The sequence below is a fragment of the Monomorium pharaonis genome, chromosome 1, assembly GCF_013373865.1.
Source record: "Monomorium pharaonis isolate MP-MQ-018 chromosome 1, ASM1337386v2, whole genome shotgun sequence".
Lineage (NCBI taxonomy): Eukaryota > Metazoa > Arthropoda > Insecta > Hymenoptera > Formicidae > Monomorium > Monomorium pharaonis.
The window spans coordinates 33637845-33655143 of NC_050467.1; the positions used below are offsets into that span (position 1 = coordinate 33637845).

General features: G+C 38.3%; 2 protein-coding genes across 2 annotated transcripts; both read right to left on the reverse strand.

Annotated features, from left to right (window-relative positions):
- Positions 1–7257: 7257 nt before the first annotated feature.
- LOC118647173 lies at positions 7258–11097 on the reverse strand. Its single transcript, XM_036291523.1, has one exon. The coding sequence runs from the start codon at positions 11095–11097 to the stop codon at positions 7258–7260; it is 3840 nt and encodes a 1279-aa protein (XP_036147416.1).
- A 9-nt stretch (positions 11098–11106) lies between these two features.
- On the reverse strand, positions 11107–12351 carry LOC118647175. The gene has a single exon (XM_036291532.1). The coding sequence runs from the start codon at positions 12349–12351 to the stop codon at positions 11107–11109; it is 1245 nt and encodes a 414-aa protein (XP_036147425.1).
- Positions 12352–17299: the final 4948 nt, after the last annotated feature.

Here is a 17299-nt window from a genome sequence, read left to right on the forward strand (position 1 = left end):
ATTAAACGAATCAAAAACATATATATCTTTTTTATCATAGTAAGAGCATACCCAATGTCCATTTGCATTCAATAGCTCATGTAACTTATATAAATTTAATGAACTAGGTTCATAAGTATCTAAATCAAAATCAGAACTATGTAAAATCTGTATATGTTTTTCATTTTCTGACATAGACGGTATTGTATCAGGAATATAAGTTTGCAACGTACTAACAGGTTTATAACTTGAATTACTTTTTAAAAGATGATTAAAATGCTCCATGTGCACATCTTCTAACCATCCACCTTGAACAATAATATTTTTTTCTTCTAACGAGAGCGTTACTTGTTTTGTTTTTATAGACATTTTTATGTAAAATAATAATATTATATAATAAACAGAACAATTTTGTATTGGTGCAAAGCAGCCGATTTTTATAGGCGCACAGTAGGCTTTTCTTATTGGCGCACAGTAGCCGGTTTTTATAGGCGCACAGTAGCCTTTTCTTATTGGCGCAAAGCAGCCGGTTTTTATAGGCGCACAATAGCCTTTTCTTATTGGCGCAAAGCAGCCGGTTTTTATAGGCGCACAGTAGCCTTTTCTTATTAGCGCAAAGCAGCCGGTTCTTATTGGCGCAAAGCATCCGGTTTTTATAGGCGCACAGTAGCCTTTTCTTATTGGCGCAAAGCAGCCGGTTTTTATAGGCGCACAGCAGTCTCTTAATAAAAAAAAAGTATAACGTAGTAGAAAGTAAAAAAAAGCCTTACCTCTCTTCTTTAAACCAATAAACACTAAGTATCTATGTGACTAAAATACACATAAAAAAGATAATTATTACATATAAAGCTTTACCTGCAATAGCCGTAGTAGTGAAGTTGTAAGCTCATTGCAACATAAAAATTTAAAGGCAATTCAACAATTGCGTAAACGTAGTTGTAAATAAAAAATCAACTAATCACAATTGATTATTCTTCGATCACGAAAGAAATAAATATTTGTGATTGATCAGTTTTTTATAATTTTATGTTTACAACTACGTTTACGCAATTGTAGGTAGCCTTTATACTCATTAGCTGTCGCAAATTACAACGACCTTATCACTACGGTTATTGTAAACAAGGCTTAACATAGCGTCTCAAAAGTCTGATTCATAGACATATAGCGTTTTTGATTTGATGACTCGACCCGACTCCGGGTCAATGATCTGTTCCTTTTATCTTCATTTCTTGCACAGTTTATCACTATTTTGCAGTAAAAAAGAACAAACCATTAACTAGGAGTCAGATCGAGTCAGCAAATCGAAAACGCTAATAGTAAGTATAAACCGAGCATCCACTGTATAAGCGTTGATGCATACGAAAAAAAAGACAAAAGATATAAGATGAGTAAGAGAGAGAAAGAAACGATAATGTAAGAGAGAGAAAGAAACTCATCTTATATCTATTTGTCTTTCTTTTCGTATGCATCACGCTTATACAATAAATGCTTGGTCTATACTTACTATGTCTATGGTCTGACCCAAAACTCAGAAACAGCTTTAAACATGATAAACATGTAAACTTGACTTTGAGTAACGTTGACAATCCTCTTGTCTTTAGCAGTCTCCTGACCTTGGCATCCTCCTGACCTTGGCAGCCTCCTAACCTTGACAACATCAAAGTCAAATTCATTTTTATCCATAATATCCTACCTAGAACTTTCATCTCAAACATTTTTTCGTATTTAAAGCCGTTTCCGAGATTTAGGAAATCAGTCGAGACGCTCTGTTTAAAAATAAAAATATTATTGTAATATTTTTCTAATTTATTTCAATTATGACAATGTAAACATTAGATAGAGGCAAACAAAGATTGAGATTAAAAACACAGTACTTATATACGTAAAGATACTTAGGCCGAAGGCAGAGAACGAGACGTAGGTGTCGCAGTCGTAGTCATAGGGTAAAGAGAAGCTGTGGCCCAAAAACGTAAGTCGTACATGTCGTAGAATACTATTCTAGACTCTAAAATAGTATATTTACGACTTACGTTTTTCCCTGCCTTACCCTACGACTACGACTACGACACCTACGTCTCGTTTTCTGCCTTCGGCCTTATATAAATAAAGAATAACATAACCGTGTTTTACTCTTAATGCCCATTTGCTTTTATCTAATTTGTAAAATTCCGAGAGTCTACTTTGAAAATAGTTACACATTTATCTTGATACTTACTAAAATATTATTTTCAATGTTTTCTTACCATTGATTTAATAATCCAATTATATTGACAATTATATTGACAATCTGTATCAATAATGATCAATATTGAAGACAAACCATAGCCATAAATTCATCAACAATGAAGATACCACAGAAATAGTATATCTAGAGCGTAATATTTTAAAACAATAAAGGCTGCGATCCATTTGACGCTATCGAAGCAATCATTGATTGGTTAACACGCGATAACCAATAAGAGCTTTGCTTTTTTGAAAAAACAAAGCTCTCATTTGAACGCGTGTTGATCATTTGGATGCTAATATGGCTCTATGATTGGTTGATGACATCTTGAGGCAGTACTTAAGATAATACACTTGAATACAAGACCTGTTTATGAATACCGGCTTTAACGTAATAGCGTCAAAAGTGAAGCGCAAATCAGTAAAGAGAAAAACATGGCGGCGAACGGAGAGAACGCACGATCGCAGGTTGAAGAGATTGATGTGTAAGTATACCATATTTCGTAAAAATAAATTAATTTAAGAATATATTAAAATTAATCCATTTAATTTCAGAATGATGGACACAGATGATGAAGTTATAGTCACGTGCATGTGCAGGCTTCTTAATCTGAGAAATTGCATGCGGTATTAATAAAAGATACGACGGCCCCGCCACCGCCACCGTCGATATCGGCCCCATCGCCGCCGCTGACATCAGCCGCACCACCGATGCCGACGACATCGGCCGCACCACCGATGCCGACGACATCGCCGACGACATCGGCCGCACCACCGCTGCCGACGACATCGGCCGCACCACCGCTGCCGACATCGGCCGCACCATGGCTGCCGCCGACGACATGGGTCCCACCATTGCCACCGCCGGCAACGTCGGCCATCCCGTTGCCGCCACAGCCAACAACAATGCCGGCCTCTCCAACTTTGCCGTGGTGGCCGTATTATTACCCATATTACTCATGGGGAGGATTTATGCCGCCTCCGCCTCCACCACCGCCACAAACCTCAGAGCTACAGCAAAAACGTAAGTAAAAAAAAATATAAAATAAAATGTTTATTAAAGTTTATTAAAATTTTATTACTAATGTTTTTTTTTTTTTTACAGTTCGTCGCTGGCAACGCGGTGGTAGAGGCCGCGAGCGAGGCCGCGGGCGAGGCAGTGGAAGGGGCCGTGGAAGAGGCCCACAAAATATTTTTATAAGTTATAAATGAAAGGTAAATAATATGGATATAAAAATTACTGTTATGTGACAGTAGCAGCGGATCATCAAGAAATTTCTTAATTCGCAGCTACTACTACATCACAGTGATTTTTAAATATAAAAATTACTATCATGTGACAGTAGTTGCGAATCATCAAGGAATTCCTTGATCCGCAGCTACTAGCACATCACAGAAATTGTTACATGTACAAAAACTGTCATGTGACAGTAGCTGTGGATCATCAAGGAATTCCTTGATTCGCAGCCACTACCACATCAGTAATTTTTAATAATACGTGTACAAAAACTGTCATGTGACAGTAGCTGCGGATCATCAAGAAATCTTGATTCGCAGCTACTACCACATTACAATAATTTTTACATGTACAAAATAAATAACATTTTTTATCATTGTTCCAGTTCTGACAAGATGTTCCTACACGTGCCTTCTTCACGAGTGATTTTTTTTTTGTGCAATTGTGTAGCTGTAATTAAGTTTTGTGTTTTTTTTTTATGTTTATTTTTTAATATTTGTAAACAGCGTTGCCAATTTTTTTTATAAATTTATTTTTTTTAATATTTTACAATGTGCCTTTTTCACGAGTGACTATTTTTATTTTTATGTGTGCAATTAGCTGTAAATATTAAGTTTTGAGTTTTTTTTTATAAGTTTATTTTTTAGTTATTTGTAAACAGCGTTGCCAAACAAAACGTTTGTTATATTTCTTTAGTTTTTATTACTTTATAAGCTTAAAAATTGATGTTCCTTTTTAGTTTTTTATTTTGTCACTAACAATAAGTCATTTCTAATAAGTTTTAGATATAACTAATTTTTAAGTCTCATTCAGTTATAATGCTATAAATTGTGATATAGCGTCTGTGATATATATGTGAATTGACCATTTTAAATAAATATATACTTTTTTACATATAAATATTATTATTAAATAAAATCTTTAACATCCTTTCCTCTCCTGCTGTTGCATGTAAAACAAATTTTTTATATATACAAATTTTTATATGTACTATTTTTTAAGATTTAAGAAGAACTTATATATTTTTTTAGTAAATTTTTTTATAAAATTAATGCAGCAATCAATTTGTATGAGATTTAACGTGTTAAAGAATTAAAATATGTAATGTACCAATTGTAAACAAGTAATAACGTGCTTAAATATTATACATATACTATCAGTTTAAAAGTTAACGTTACTTTAAATAATATTGGAATATAAATATATTCTAATTTTGAAATCTAAATGTATAATAAGTGTGCTAGAAGGATTTGAGAAAGAGAGAAGGAGGGAGGGAGAATAATGTTGCGTATATAGTAATGTCTATCCCGAAACACTTTATTATAATTAATACAATTCTTTTTATGCGTTTACAATTAAATTATAATTGTACTTTTATAATAATTATGTGTATTGTTCTTTTACAATTATTGGTAATAAACCTATTTTGTTTCTGTTTCACTTAATGCTCTTGAAACATATATATAATTATAATTATATGCCGGCTTGTAATGGTGAACAATTTACAGATATTTGTTATTTACACATAAATAAATTATAATTATTGTGCTAGAAAGAGTATTATTGTTAAATTGAGAGAAAGAGGGGAAGAAGGGAGAATAATATTGTGTAGTAATGTCTATCCCGAAACAATTTATTATAATTAATGCAATTCTCTTCATGCATTCAAAAAAAAATTTTTATTTGTAGTTAAATTACAATTGTACTTTTAAAATTATGTTTATTGTCCTTTACAAACAATTATTGATAATAAACCTATTTTGTCCATGTTTCACTCAAAGCGCTTGCAACATATAATCATGTGCCGGCTTGTAATGATGAACAAAGCGTGGCTGTCACAGAAACTTCTCAAGTTTGCCAAGCCGACACATGATTATATGTTCCAAGAGCATTAATAAAAACAAAATAGATTCATTAACAATAACTGTAAAATTTTGATTTTGAATGTGATTTGTGAATGTATAAAAATTTTTCTTACCATATTTTAAATCCAAACTAAATAGTGAGCATTGTAGCATTGGCAGGAACAAATTATTACTATCCAGTACTAGTTGCTTTGTAAGTAACATTGTAGAACTAGTGGCTTTGTAAGTAATGTTGTAGAATTAATGATTTTGTACGCTTCCTGCTGCTCTTCCGTCAACTTTAGCTTCTTTGAAATTTGGTTAAGTCTAAGATACACCTTGTACACAGTGTAAGATTAGTAATTCTTCCTCTTTCTTTTAAACTAAAAAATTAACAAAAGCGTGGCTGTCACAGAAACTTCTTAAGTTTGCCAAGCCGATATATAATTATATGTTCCAAGACAGTAATATTAACAATAACTGTAAAATTTTGAATATGATCTGTGAATGTATGAAAATTTTTCTTACCATATAAAAATTTTAAATCCATACATATACTACAGTTTAAAAATTAACGTTACTTTAAATAATATTGGAATATATTCTAATTTTTTAAATATAAATGTATAATAAGTGTGCTAAAAGGATTTGAGAAAGAGAGAGGGAAGGCGACAGAATAATATTGCGTAGTAAATTAGTAATAAACCTATTTTGTCTGTGTTTCGCTTAATGCTCTTGGAACATACATATAATCATATGCCAGCTTGTAATGGTGAACAATTTACACATATTTGTTATTTATACATATAAATAAATTATAATTATTGTGCTAGAAAGAGTATTATTGTTAAATTAAGAGAGAGAAAGAGAGAGAGAGAGAGAGAGAGAGAAAGAGAGGGAAGGAAGGGAGAATAATATTGTGTAGTACTGTCTATCCCGAAACAATTTATTATAATTAATGCAATTCTCTTCATGCATTCAAAAATATTTAAAAAATTTTTTATTTGTAGTTAAATTATAATTGTACTTTTAAAATTATGTTTATTTTTTACAATTATTGATAATAAACTTATTTTGTCCATGTTTCACTTAAAGCGCTTGCAACATATTTTGTCCATGTTTCACTAAAGCGCTTGCAACATATAATCATGTGCCGGCTTGTAATAATGAACAAAGCATGTGTATCGTCGAAAACTTCTCAAACGGCGAGAACCTTTCGTGGTTAGGGATAAGATGGAAATTAAAACACAATTATATTTGAGCGATAGGAAAAATCCTTTATTTGCTCATTAGGGGAAAAGCCTCGTAGGCATAAAAACCCCTTTCTTTGATTATCTACCTTGAGTCGGAATGTTCCAGAAGTCTTACATTTTGTCTCACACATACACACACACTCGTTCACATTTACTTTTAGCTTTCGCTTTCTTTATTTCGAGGCCTCGTATGATTTTAGCGCGCGTGACGCAGCCCGTAAGCATACGCCTTCTTTATTGCTCCACAACGAGCTACAATTATGCTCGAATAATCGAGCTGCAGGATAATGAATATCCGCAATACGCACATCGCGCCCTTAACGCAGGATTTAACATCCGCAAATGAGACGCGTAAAGCGTCTTTCTTATTATATTAATTATGCACTTTGGTCACTCGCGAGAATCCGTACTTCTATTGCCGTCCGCACAGAACGAAGATGACTCACTTACTGTTCGTCATTGTCGTGCATGAATTAACACGTCCTTCCTTTCCCCAAACGCGCTCTGGCCCTTGCCCCCTCCATTCTACGCGATTCAAGTTCGACGCCCCTAGCCACCGTCCGATCGCGGTCGAGAACACCTCCTCCGAATCACATTCTCGTTCCGTGGAACACTCTCCCCCCGTTGAGAGAGAAAACGATCAACTATTACATTGTACTATTACGTAAATTTTCACTTCTATAGAATTTACATGAAAACATAAAACCATGACAAATTGTAACTATGAGTTCGGCAAGGGACAGAGTGACTTCGCGTTCCTTTTAAAAAGTCCTTGGGCTGTCTTGATCGTTGCGACTCGAACCACACCGTCGTCTCCCGGATGCGTCTCCACCACCCGTCCCAGCTGCCACCTCATACACGGTTGATTTCGGTCAATTAGGATGACGATCGATCCTATTTGGAGTTCGGAATCAGATCCGGTCCATTTTTGCCTTTTTTGGAGTTCCGTCAGATACTCCTGATTCCACCTGCGCCAGAAATCCTGGCGTGCTTTGGTTATCAGGCGCCAGGATGACAGACGGTTATCTGAAACATAGAGATAGTTATCCTCGGGCAATAATGTGAGCGGCTGGCCTACCAAAAAATGTGCCGGAGTTAACGCGACGGGGTCGTTCGGATCCGTAGATATGGGGCACAACGGTCGTGAATTTAAAATAGCTTCGATCTCGATAGCTAATGTGTTTAATTCTTCGAACGTAAATAATCGATCGCCTATCACTCTTTTAAGGTGGTGCTTAAACGACTTCACCGCGGCCTCCCAGATACCTCCAAAATGGGGCGAAAGAGGCGGGTTAAAATGCCACTCGATCTTTTTAGTCGTGGCGAATTCACAAACTTGCGTTTTGAACTTTTCGGATTCAATCAATGCGTACCAGTCACGCAATTGATTATTCGCGCCGACGAAGTTTGTGCCATTGTCCGAATAAATGTTGGCTGGGACCGCTCGTCGACCTATAAACCGCTTAAGAGCTGCGATAAACGCCTCTGTTGATAAATCACTGACTATCTCTAGGTGAACGGCCTTCGTAGACATACAGATGAAAATGCATCCGTATACTTTTATTTTCCCGCGATTTCGTACCTTTCTTTCTTTAATAAACATTGGTCCCAAATAATCTACACCTGTATTGTAGAAAGCCGGCGCTTCTTTAAAACGTGACTTCGGTAGATTTGCCATTTTATAATCGACAGGCTTTGCTCTGAAACGAATACATCTCGCGCATTTCCGGACTATTTTACGAATTTGATTTTTTCCGTCGAGTAGCCAGAATCGGTGACGAATTGTGTAGAGCGTGCTCTGGATGCCTGCATGATAATTTTTTTCGTGTACCTCTCGAATGATTAGATCAGTTACGTGGTGGTATGAGGGTAACAAAATTGGATATTTTTGCGAAATCGGTATATCCGCATTTCGCAGCCTGCCGCCGACGCGAAGTAAACCTAAATCATCGATAATCGGGTTGAGTGAAGCCAGTTTCGTGCCCTTTATTTCCTTTGTTTTGGAGATGCGATTTATCTCATCTGAAAATTGTTCTTTCTGGACTAACATGATTATCCGCTGTTCGGATCTTTTTACTTCATCGTTAGATAATGGACCTTTGCAACGGTTGGACGGTAACATTCGTAGACAGTATGCTATTGTGCGAATTAATCGTGTATAGGATGAAAATTTCTTAAAAATAAAATTCGATTCAATTTGAGCTGTAAAACAAATGATTTTCCTCAAACCTGGCAGTTCTTCGACCGGAGTTTCGATAGATACGGGCCACGTTGATTCGGGCCGCCGAAGCCACGGCGGGCCGTCGAACCACGAGTCATTTTTTAAAAATTCTCTCGGGAGTTGACTACGTGACAGTGCGTCGGCGGGGTTATGTTCCGACCGCACATGTCGCCATTCGACTTGAGATAATTCTTGAATCTCTTTGACTCGATTAGCTTCGAATACTTTAAGAACACTTGGTGATTTCCTTATCCAATGTAAAACGATCATTGAATCTGACCAGAAAATGATCCTATTAGGTGTGAAATGGAAGGTTTTCGAGATTTCTCGGAATAACCGCACGAGGGTGAGCGCCCCGCAGAGCTCAAGCCGGGGGATGGTCGTATCCTTGAGGGGGGCGACACGAGTTTTGGCGCTGCATAGACGAACGAGAATATTATTCTTATTATTTTGTGATCTTACATACAGGCACGCCCCGTATCCGACTTTGCTCGCGTCGCAAAATCCGTGAATTTCTAAGTTCGTAAAATCGTCGATCGTTAGACGGCGGGGAATTGCTAAATGATCGATTAATCCAAGCTGTTCTGCGAGCGATTGCCATAACGAATGCAATGCATTCGGGACCGATTCGTCCCACGATATTTTTGCCTTCCAGCATTCTTGTAGTATTACCTTGGACGCAAGGATAACGGGACCGAGCAACCCGAGGGGGTCGAAGATTTTCGCAATCTCCGATAAAATGTGGCGTTTTGAAACCTTGTTCGCAAGCTTAACAGGGTTAACCGTATACAGTAATTCATCTCGGCGCGCGTTCCAGGAGACGCCAAGAGTTTTCAAAATCGGATTTTCCTTTGTCAAAAATTCGGTATCTGTCGTCCGCTCGCTCAGACCCTGAAGGGCGTGGGGATGATTAGATGCCCATTGTCTTATATTAAAACCTCCACGTTTAAGAATCTGAACTGTCTCGTCCCGGATTTGGATTAATTCCTTGAGTGTTTTTGCTCCCGTCAGCAAATCGTCTACGTAAAGATCGCGTTTTAAAATCTCTGACCCGAGTGGAAAATTTACGTTTTCGTCTATCGCGAGCTGTTTTATTGTTCGAATTGCTAGGAAAGGTGCCGACGACACGCCGAAAGTTACAGTGTTAAGCTGAAAAGTTCGGGCCTGCCCTTCATGTAGCCAGATTAATTTTTGATATTTACGGTCTTCCGGATGCACCCATATTTGCCGGTACATTTTTTCAATGTCGGCGGTCATAACATATTCGTGTACGCGGAATCGTACAAGGTGCTCAAATAGACTGTCTTGAATGGTAGGCCCGACCATTAAAATATTATTAAGAGATATCCCCTTATTTGTTTTAGCGGACGCGTCGAAGACTACTCGAACCTTTGTAGTCGCGCTTGTGTTTTTTACAACTGCGTGATGAGGAAGGTAATACCCGTCTCCGGAGTCGTTAAATAAAAGAGTCATATGCCCTAAGTCGATATATTCTTTCATGACTCTTTCGTATTCTCGTTTGAGAGCAGAATTAGCGTCGAGTCGTTTTTGTAAGCCGTAAAAGCGTCGCAGGGCTATCGACCTGGAATTTCCAAAATCACGTTCGTTTTGTCGAAAGGGTAGTCTGACGACATAGTTTCCGGAAGCTTCGCGCGTAGTGTTTTTTATATAATGATTTTCGCATTCCGAGGTCTCCGGTATTACGCAACGTTTCGCGGTCGTATCTTCTAATCGCCAAAAATTTTCGAGCTGTTCATCTAAATTCGTTAATTTACACGCGACCGTTCGCTTTCCGTTTTCGGCGTTGATTTCGCCTACAACGACCCAACCGAGCTGAGTCTTCTGCAAAAGAAAATCGCAGTTATCCTTCGAAAGATTGATCTGGCCGATTGACAATAGCGACAGAGTCGCTCCCGAACCGATAATTATGTCTACTGGCCGCGGCAGATGGAATTGCGGATCCGCGAGTTTTATGTTTGCTGGGATGTGAATCGATCCGCGTGGAAACATCGTGTTCGGAACATTTTCCGCGATTTTAGGTATAATCAAGAAAGTGAGCGTCTTTTGATATTCGCTATGAATTGACCGGAAGGAAGCCTCGACCATGCCGCGTGCTGACGTATTCATTTCATCGATCGCGCCTATTGTTATGGAACACGGACTTGTCGATAATTGTAGTTCACGAACGAGCCTTTCTGTCATAAAATGTGCCGACGCACAGGTATCTAAAAGTGCACGGCATTGACGAAATTCGCCCTGAGAATTTTTGACGCGAATCATTGCACTCATCATCAACTGAAATCGCGAGAAAGGCGCCATGGCGTTTAGGGCAATCGGCATCGGTTCTAGTCATTTATCTTTATTCGTGTCGGATGATTGATCAACGGAATTAGAATTTTCACCTTTCGCGGCGCTCTTTTTTGCGTCGCATTTATGCAATAATTTGCTAACATATTTCTTACAGCATTTACAAGGAGGCCAACGACATAATCCGGGATGCGAGCGGAGACAGTTTTTACACAGCTTTTCTCTTTTTACAAAATTCCACCGGCGATCTACATTCCATTTGACGAATTCAGGACATCTAAACGTGGAGTGTTTGTCCTTCTTGCATACAATACAGTTAGGATATACATTAGTGACGAGAGCACGCGTGCCGGATTCCTCCCTACGCGCTTTCGTCGGAAACGTCCCCCCTCTGGAATGCCGTCTTTTGTGAGAGGTATCGAGAGCGGTGTTTGTATTATCTGATTCTAATGTAGCAAGACGAAAGGCCGTCTCGGACAAAAAGGTGTATAGTTGCTCGAGCGATGGCGATTCATCTAAAGTGAGTGTCTTTTCCCACTCCATACGCACATCGGATGGTAACGCCCGTTCTATCAGACGAACTAACGCGTGTTGACCCGGCGTTGCATGAAAATTATCTAGAATATTCACGTGCTGGCGTACGTTGTCGACTAGCTTAGTTAAATCCTTATGCGAAAATTTGCTCGGCACCGATAATTCAAAAATTGCGTCTAGATGTTTCGAAATTAATACGCGTTTCTTATCGTATGCCTTACCAATTAATTCCCAAGCCTTTTTGTAATTTTCGTCACTCACGTCAAAAATTGAAACTTTACGAAGCGCTTCCCCCTGTAGCGAATCCCGCAAATATAGGAACTTTTGTAAATTTGTAATATCTTCGCGCGCATCAATGATTGTCATAAAAGTGTTCTTGAAAGAAAGCCACTTCTCTAAGTCGCCGTTAAATTTAGGTAATTCCGCGACAGGTAATTTAATGCGTTTGATGTTATTTTCAGTTGGAATCGTATTTGAATTGGTCGCGCGGGAGGCCGGTCTGCTGTTATCTTCGATGGTGCTTGCGAGTTGGTAATATCGATCTTGAATCTCGTTCGCGTCGCTCGATTGTTCTCCCGATTCGAATTCCGCCTGCATCTCCTCGTACGCGTGATATAATTCTGAGACTCGTTTTAGACGCATTTTTAAATTCGTGTCAGTGACCCCTCCTTCTGCAACTAATCTTTCGAGGATGGTCAACTGCGTCTTCAACGTTGTACGTTTTTGAGTAAAGCGTTTCGTCTCGCTAGCCATGATGCAATTGTATGTAAAGACCGGAGGTATGAAATTAGTCGGAAAGTATTGCGTAAGACGACGCAGGGATCCTTGACCAAGTAAACAAAAGAGACCCTCTCAGGTATATTGTTCGAATCGAAGGGTTAGTGAAGCCTATCACGTCCGAGAAAATTGCTTCTACCTTAAACTATGTATTTCGTTGTGTCTATGTACTAAGTTCGACTGAAATAATAGTTTTACTTTATAAAGTTATTCGTTTTCACATTGCAGGCGATATCGCCGCGTGGGGGTAAATTTTAACGTCGCGAAAACAAAAAAAAGAAAACGCGCACTAGCACTGAGTTAATTAGCGACAGTTTTTCGAAAAAGATATGTTCGATTCCGATTAGTTATAATTCCGTCGGCACTGAGATAATTAATATCTGTCGTTGATCTCTAATGCAAAGTGAAATGACGGCAAAGTACTTATCTCTGGAATCGTGGACTAGGCTGTCCGACGTGGCGCTGGGTGGTGTTGCATCCGGAGACGATGTCGTGGTGTAGCTCGTCGATCGACGTCTTGAAGATGACGACGACCTAGTGTTCTTTTTCCTTGTCCCTCTGCAAGACTTCTTGGTTCACTACTCGAGACACACACGAGATCCGACCTGCTCGTGCTTAAATAGGCGACAATATCTCGCCACGAATGTGGTACTGATATGCGTGCACACTTTTCGAAAATGCTCTCGTAACGTTAATACGTATGGATATCGACTTGCTGCTGCGGTCCTCCGTGAACGAATGGTAAAGAATCGTCGAAGAGGCGCTCGCACATGCATTGGCAACAGCAATTATCCCCACTTAAGTCACCCCACTCAAGCCACGAAAGGACTCTCATTGGATATTTCATGCGTCATCAAAGAAGGATCGGGGTAACGAAAGAAAGGGAAAGAAGAAATCGTGCACATGCATGTCGCTGTAAGATTCTGGAACCTTCCGCCACCACGGACAAATGCGTCGTAGAAAATCGATTACGCATAGGCGTCTCTAATTTTCGAATAGACTCGTGAAATTTTCTTACCTCACAGGAGGCACCAAAAATTTATGTATCGTCGAAAACTTCTCAAACGGCGAGAACCTTTCGTGGTTAGGGATAAGATGGAAATTAAAACACAATTATATTTGAGCGATAGGAAAAATCCTTTATTTGCTCATTAGGGGAAAAGCCTCGTAGGCATAAAAACCCCTTTCTTTGATTATCTACCTTGAGTCGGAATGTTCCAGAAGTCTTACATTTTGTCTCACACATACACACACACTCGTTCACATTTACTTTTAGCTTTCGCTTTCTTTATTTCGAGGCCTCGTATGATTTTAGCGCGCGTGACGCAGCCCGTAAGCATACGCCTTCTTTATTGCTCCACAACGAGCTACAATTATGCTCGAATAATCGAGCTGCAGGATAATGAATATCCGCAATACGCGCATCGTGCTCTATTCGCAGGATTTAGTATCCGCCGTGAGACACGACCGCGCCCTTAACGCAGGATTTAACATCCGCAAATGAGACGCGTAAAGCGTCTTTCTTATTATATTAATTATGCACTTTGGTCACTCGCGAGAATCCGTACTTCTATTGCCGTCCGCACAGAACGAAGATGACTCACTTACTGTTCGTCATTGTCGTGCATGAATTAACACGTCCTTCCTTTCCCCAAACGCGCTCTGGCCCTTGCCCCCTCCATTCTACGCGATTCAAGTTCGACGCCCCTAGCCACCGTCCGATCGCGGTCGAGAACACCTCCTCCGAATTACATTCTCGTTCCGTGGAACAGCATGGCTGTCACAGAAACTTCTCAAGTTTGCCAAGCTGACACATGATTATATGTTCCAAGAGCATAATTCATTAACAATAACTGTAAAATTTTGAATATGATCTGTGAATGTATGAAAATTTTTCTTACCATATAGAAGTTTTAAATCCAAACTAAATAGTGAGCATTGTAGTATTAAAAAAGAGTAACAAATTATTACTATCCAGTACTAGTAGCTTTGTCAGTAACATTGTAGAACTAATAGTTTTGTAAGTAAGGTTATTAATGATTTTAGCTATTCCGTCAACTTCAGCTTCTTTGGAATTTAAACTAAAAAAGGAAACATAACACAAAGTATCAATTTTATTTCAGAATAGTTTATTCTAAAAATGAAAATTCTATATAACTTATCTGATTATTTTCCCTCTACAATGTAATCCACGATGTACTCCACGATGTAATATGCATAATTATGCATAACACTAATAAAAACTAACTCGCCGCTAACCTCGCACACGTCAACACGTCTCTAACCTCGAACTGTCACTCGATCGACACGCGGCGGCGCAGATTCGATTATCTTCACCAATCACGATACACATGGTGCGTTCCGTTTCATGGCGCATGGTGCATCGTTCATTCTTGTTGTCAAATGTGTGAGCACAAAAGATAAAGGAGGATACAACAGTACAAATCCCCACCATTCGTCCTAGGCGCGGGCGACGACGATAATGATGATGACTACGATGTTTCTTAAACCAAATTTACTCTTGAGCGAAAAATTCTAATCGCGATATCTCCGCTCGTAAGTCATATAACGGAAAAATAAAAACACTTTTATTATATAAATCGGATGTAAGCTATCCATTAAGCCTATTTAGAAATCAATCAATTAAGTCGTTATTGAAATCCGATAACTACGGTCTTCTCGCAAACGACGTCTCGCGTAAAAGAAGCACGGTGGTGCCTCGCTGCGCATATACTTGGCGCGAGGCACTACCGTGCCTCTTGATTTTTTCGTTAATGAGCGTATGAAGGACAATAGAAAATTCGTTCCTTGGTCGGTGAGAATGGCTTTCGGAGCGCCGTATATACATATAAAATTTTTTGCAAATGCGTCTGCAATTGAAACCGACGTAGCGTCGTTTAATGGTACGGCTACGGAATATTTTGTTAAGAGATCTTGCATGGTTAATATATACTGGTTTCCTCTTATAGTGATGGGTAAAGGTCCCATTATGTCAAGTGAAACTTTATTGAAGGCAATTCCAGGAGTGTCAGTAATTATCATAGGCTGTTTTGTTTTTACTCGCGTTAATTTTTTAATTTGGCATTGTTTGCATTTCCTAATAAAGTTAGAAATATCACTTTTCATTGAGCTCCAGAAATAATGAGGTCTTAAACAATTATATGTTTTAGTTACGACCTTGTGATCACCATACAAAGACGCGTGAGTTTCTAATATTAATGCTTCGCGTTCTCGAGATTCGGGGTTTCGAATTAGATTCCCACAAATGGTAATTTGGCAATTAGTTCCCGTTAAATATAATTTTAGTTGTTTCAGAACATAAGACTATGGTAAGTCGTCAAATGAATCTGTCTTGCTAATACTTATCGATTTTAGCTGTAATTCTGTTACAACGTCTAGCAAAGATTGGAGACAATTTTTTAAAGTCTGTGCTTCTAGTAAAGTGCGATTATTTAATTTAACAGGGAGCGTGATTAAAAGATTTTTCTTCACATTTTTTACATTTGCTCTCTCATAAATTAAATTTTCGTATCGCAGCAATAAATTGGCTTCTGAATATTGTTTCGCACCGTTATCAAATGGAGTGCCGTTTAAATGTACAAATATAACATGATTATTTTTTCGACTAAGCAGATTTCGCGAGTTTCATTAATTACACAAGCACACAAAAAAAAAAGTGGTTGGTCCGGCGGACTAGACTAGTCAATCTTTATGTATTTCGACCTGCTGAATCTGAATTTAAGGTCAGAATCGCAAAAGTTAGCTCACATTTCTTAACCTAAAAAAAATTGTTTTTGAGGTAAGGAAAAAATGAACTAATTCAGCAATTCTGACCTTGGATTTGGATTTAGCGGATCAAAATACATAAAGATAGACTAGTTTGGTCCGCCGGACCAACATTAAAAAAAAAATTTTTTTTAAGGTTAGAAAAAAATAAGCCAATGCAGCAATTCTGACTTTGGATTTGGATTCAGCGGGTCAAAATACATAAGAACAAACTAGTCTGTTTTGCCGGACCAACATTTAAAAAAAAAATTTTTTTTTAGGTTAGAAAATGCGAGCTAACTTTGCAATTCTGACCTTGGATTCGGATTCAGCGAGTCAAAATACATAAGGATTGACTAGTCTGGCCCACCAGACCAATATTTGAAAAAAAAATTTTTTTGAGGTTAGAAAATGCGAGCTAACTTTGCAATTCTGACCTTAGATTCGGATTCAATGGGTCGAAATACATAAGGATTGACTAGTCTAGTCCGCCAGACCAACCACTTTTTTGTGTGTGTGTGCTTGTGCTATCGGTGGTTGGAGTGCAGAAGGAAGTGGCGAAATTTGTTCGTGAGGAATAGACACAGGAGTAATTAATTCGTCGTAATATTCGTCATCATTGTCTGTATCACTTTCATCACTGTCGGAAATTGTTTCTAAATTTTCTTGATTCGAGTCTCGTGATGCGTCCATGTCTACGTAATTGCCGTTGAGTTCTGTCGTGTTGTGATTTTCATTATCAATATTTTGCGGTGGGATAGGTGGCGTTTTTCGGTTTTTATTACTAGAGAAAAATAAAGATTCGTCAGAAGAGTTAGACGTGTAAATCTAATTCCGTGTTCTCTTAATGATTTTGCATAAATGACAATGTTGTCTATATAAACGAAAAGTTCGTTTCCCTGTATACCAAAGAAAACGTTATCCATAAATCGTTGAAAAGTCGCGGGAGCGTTTTTAAGTCCAAATGGCATTCTTTTGAATTGATAATGACCATATGGAGTTGAAAAAGCGGTTTTAGGAGCGTCTTTTATTGCCATGGGGATTTGATGAAAACCGGAGGCTAAATCTAGTACGGAAAAATATTTTGCTGATCCCAATTAATCTAATATATCTGTGATATTTGGAAGAGGATAGGCGTCACCTATTGTTTTTTCGTTTA

What these genes read in the sequence shown, in the direction of transcription:
- LOC118647173 (XM_036291523.1), bottom strand. Translation starts at nt 11,097, where the DNA reads ATGCCGATTGCCCTAAACGCCATGGCGCCTTTCTCGCGATTTCAGTTG.
- LOC118647175 (XM_036291532.1), bottom strand. Translation starts at nt 12,351, where the DNA reads ATGGCTAGCGAGACGAAACGCTTTACTCAAAAACGTACAACGTTGAAG.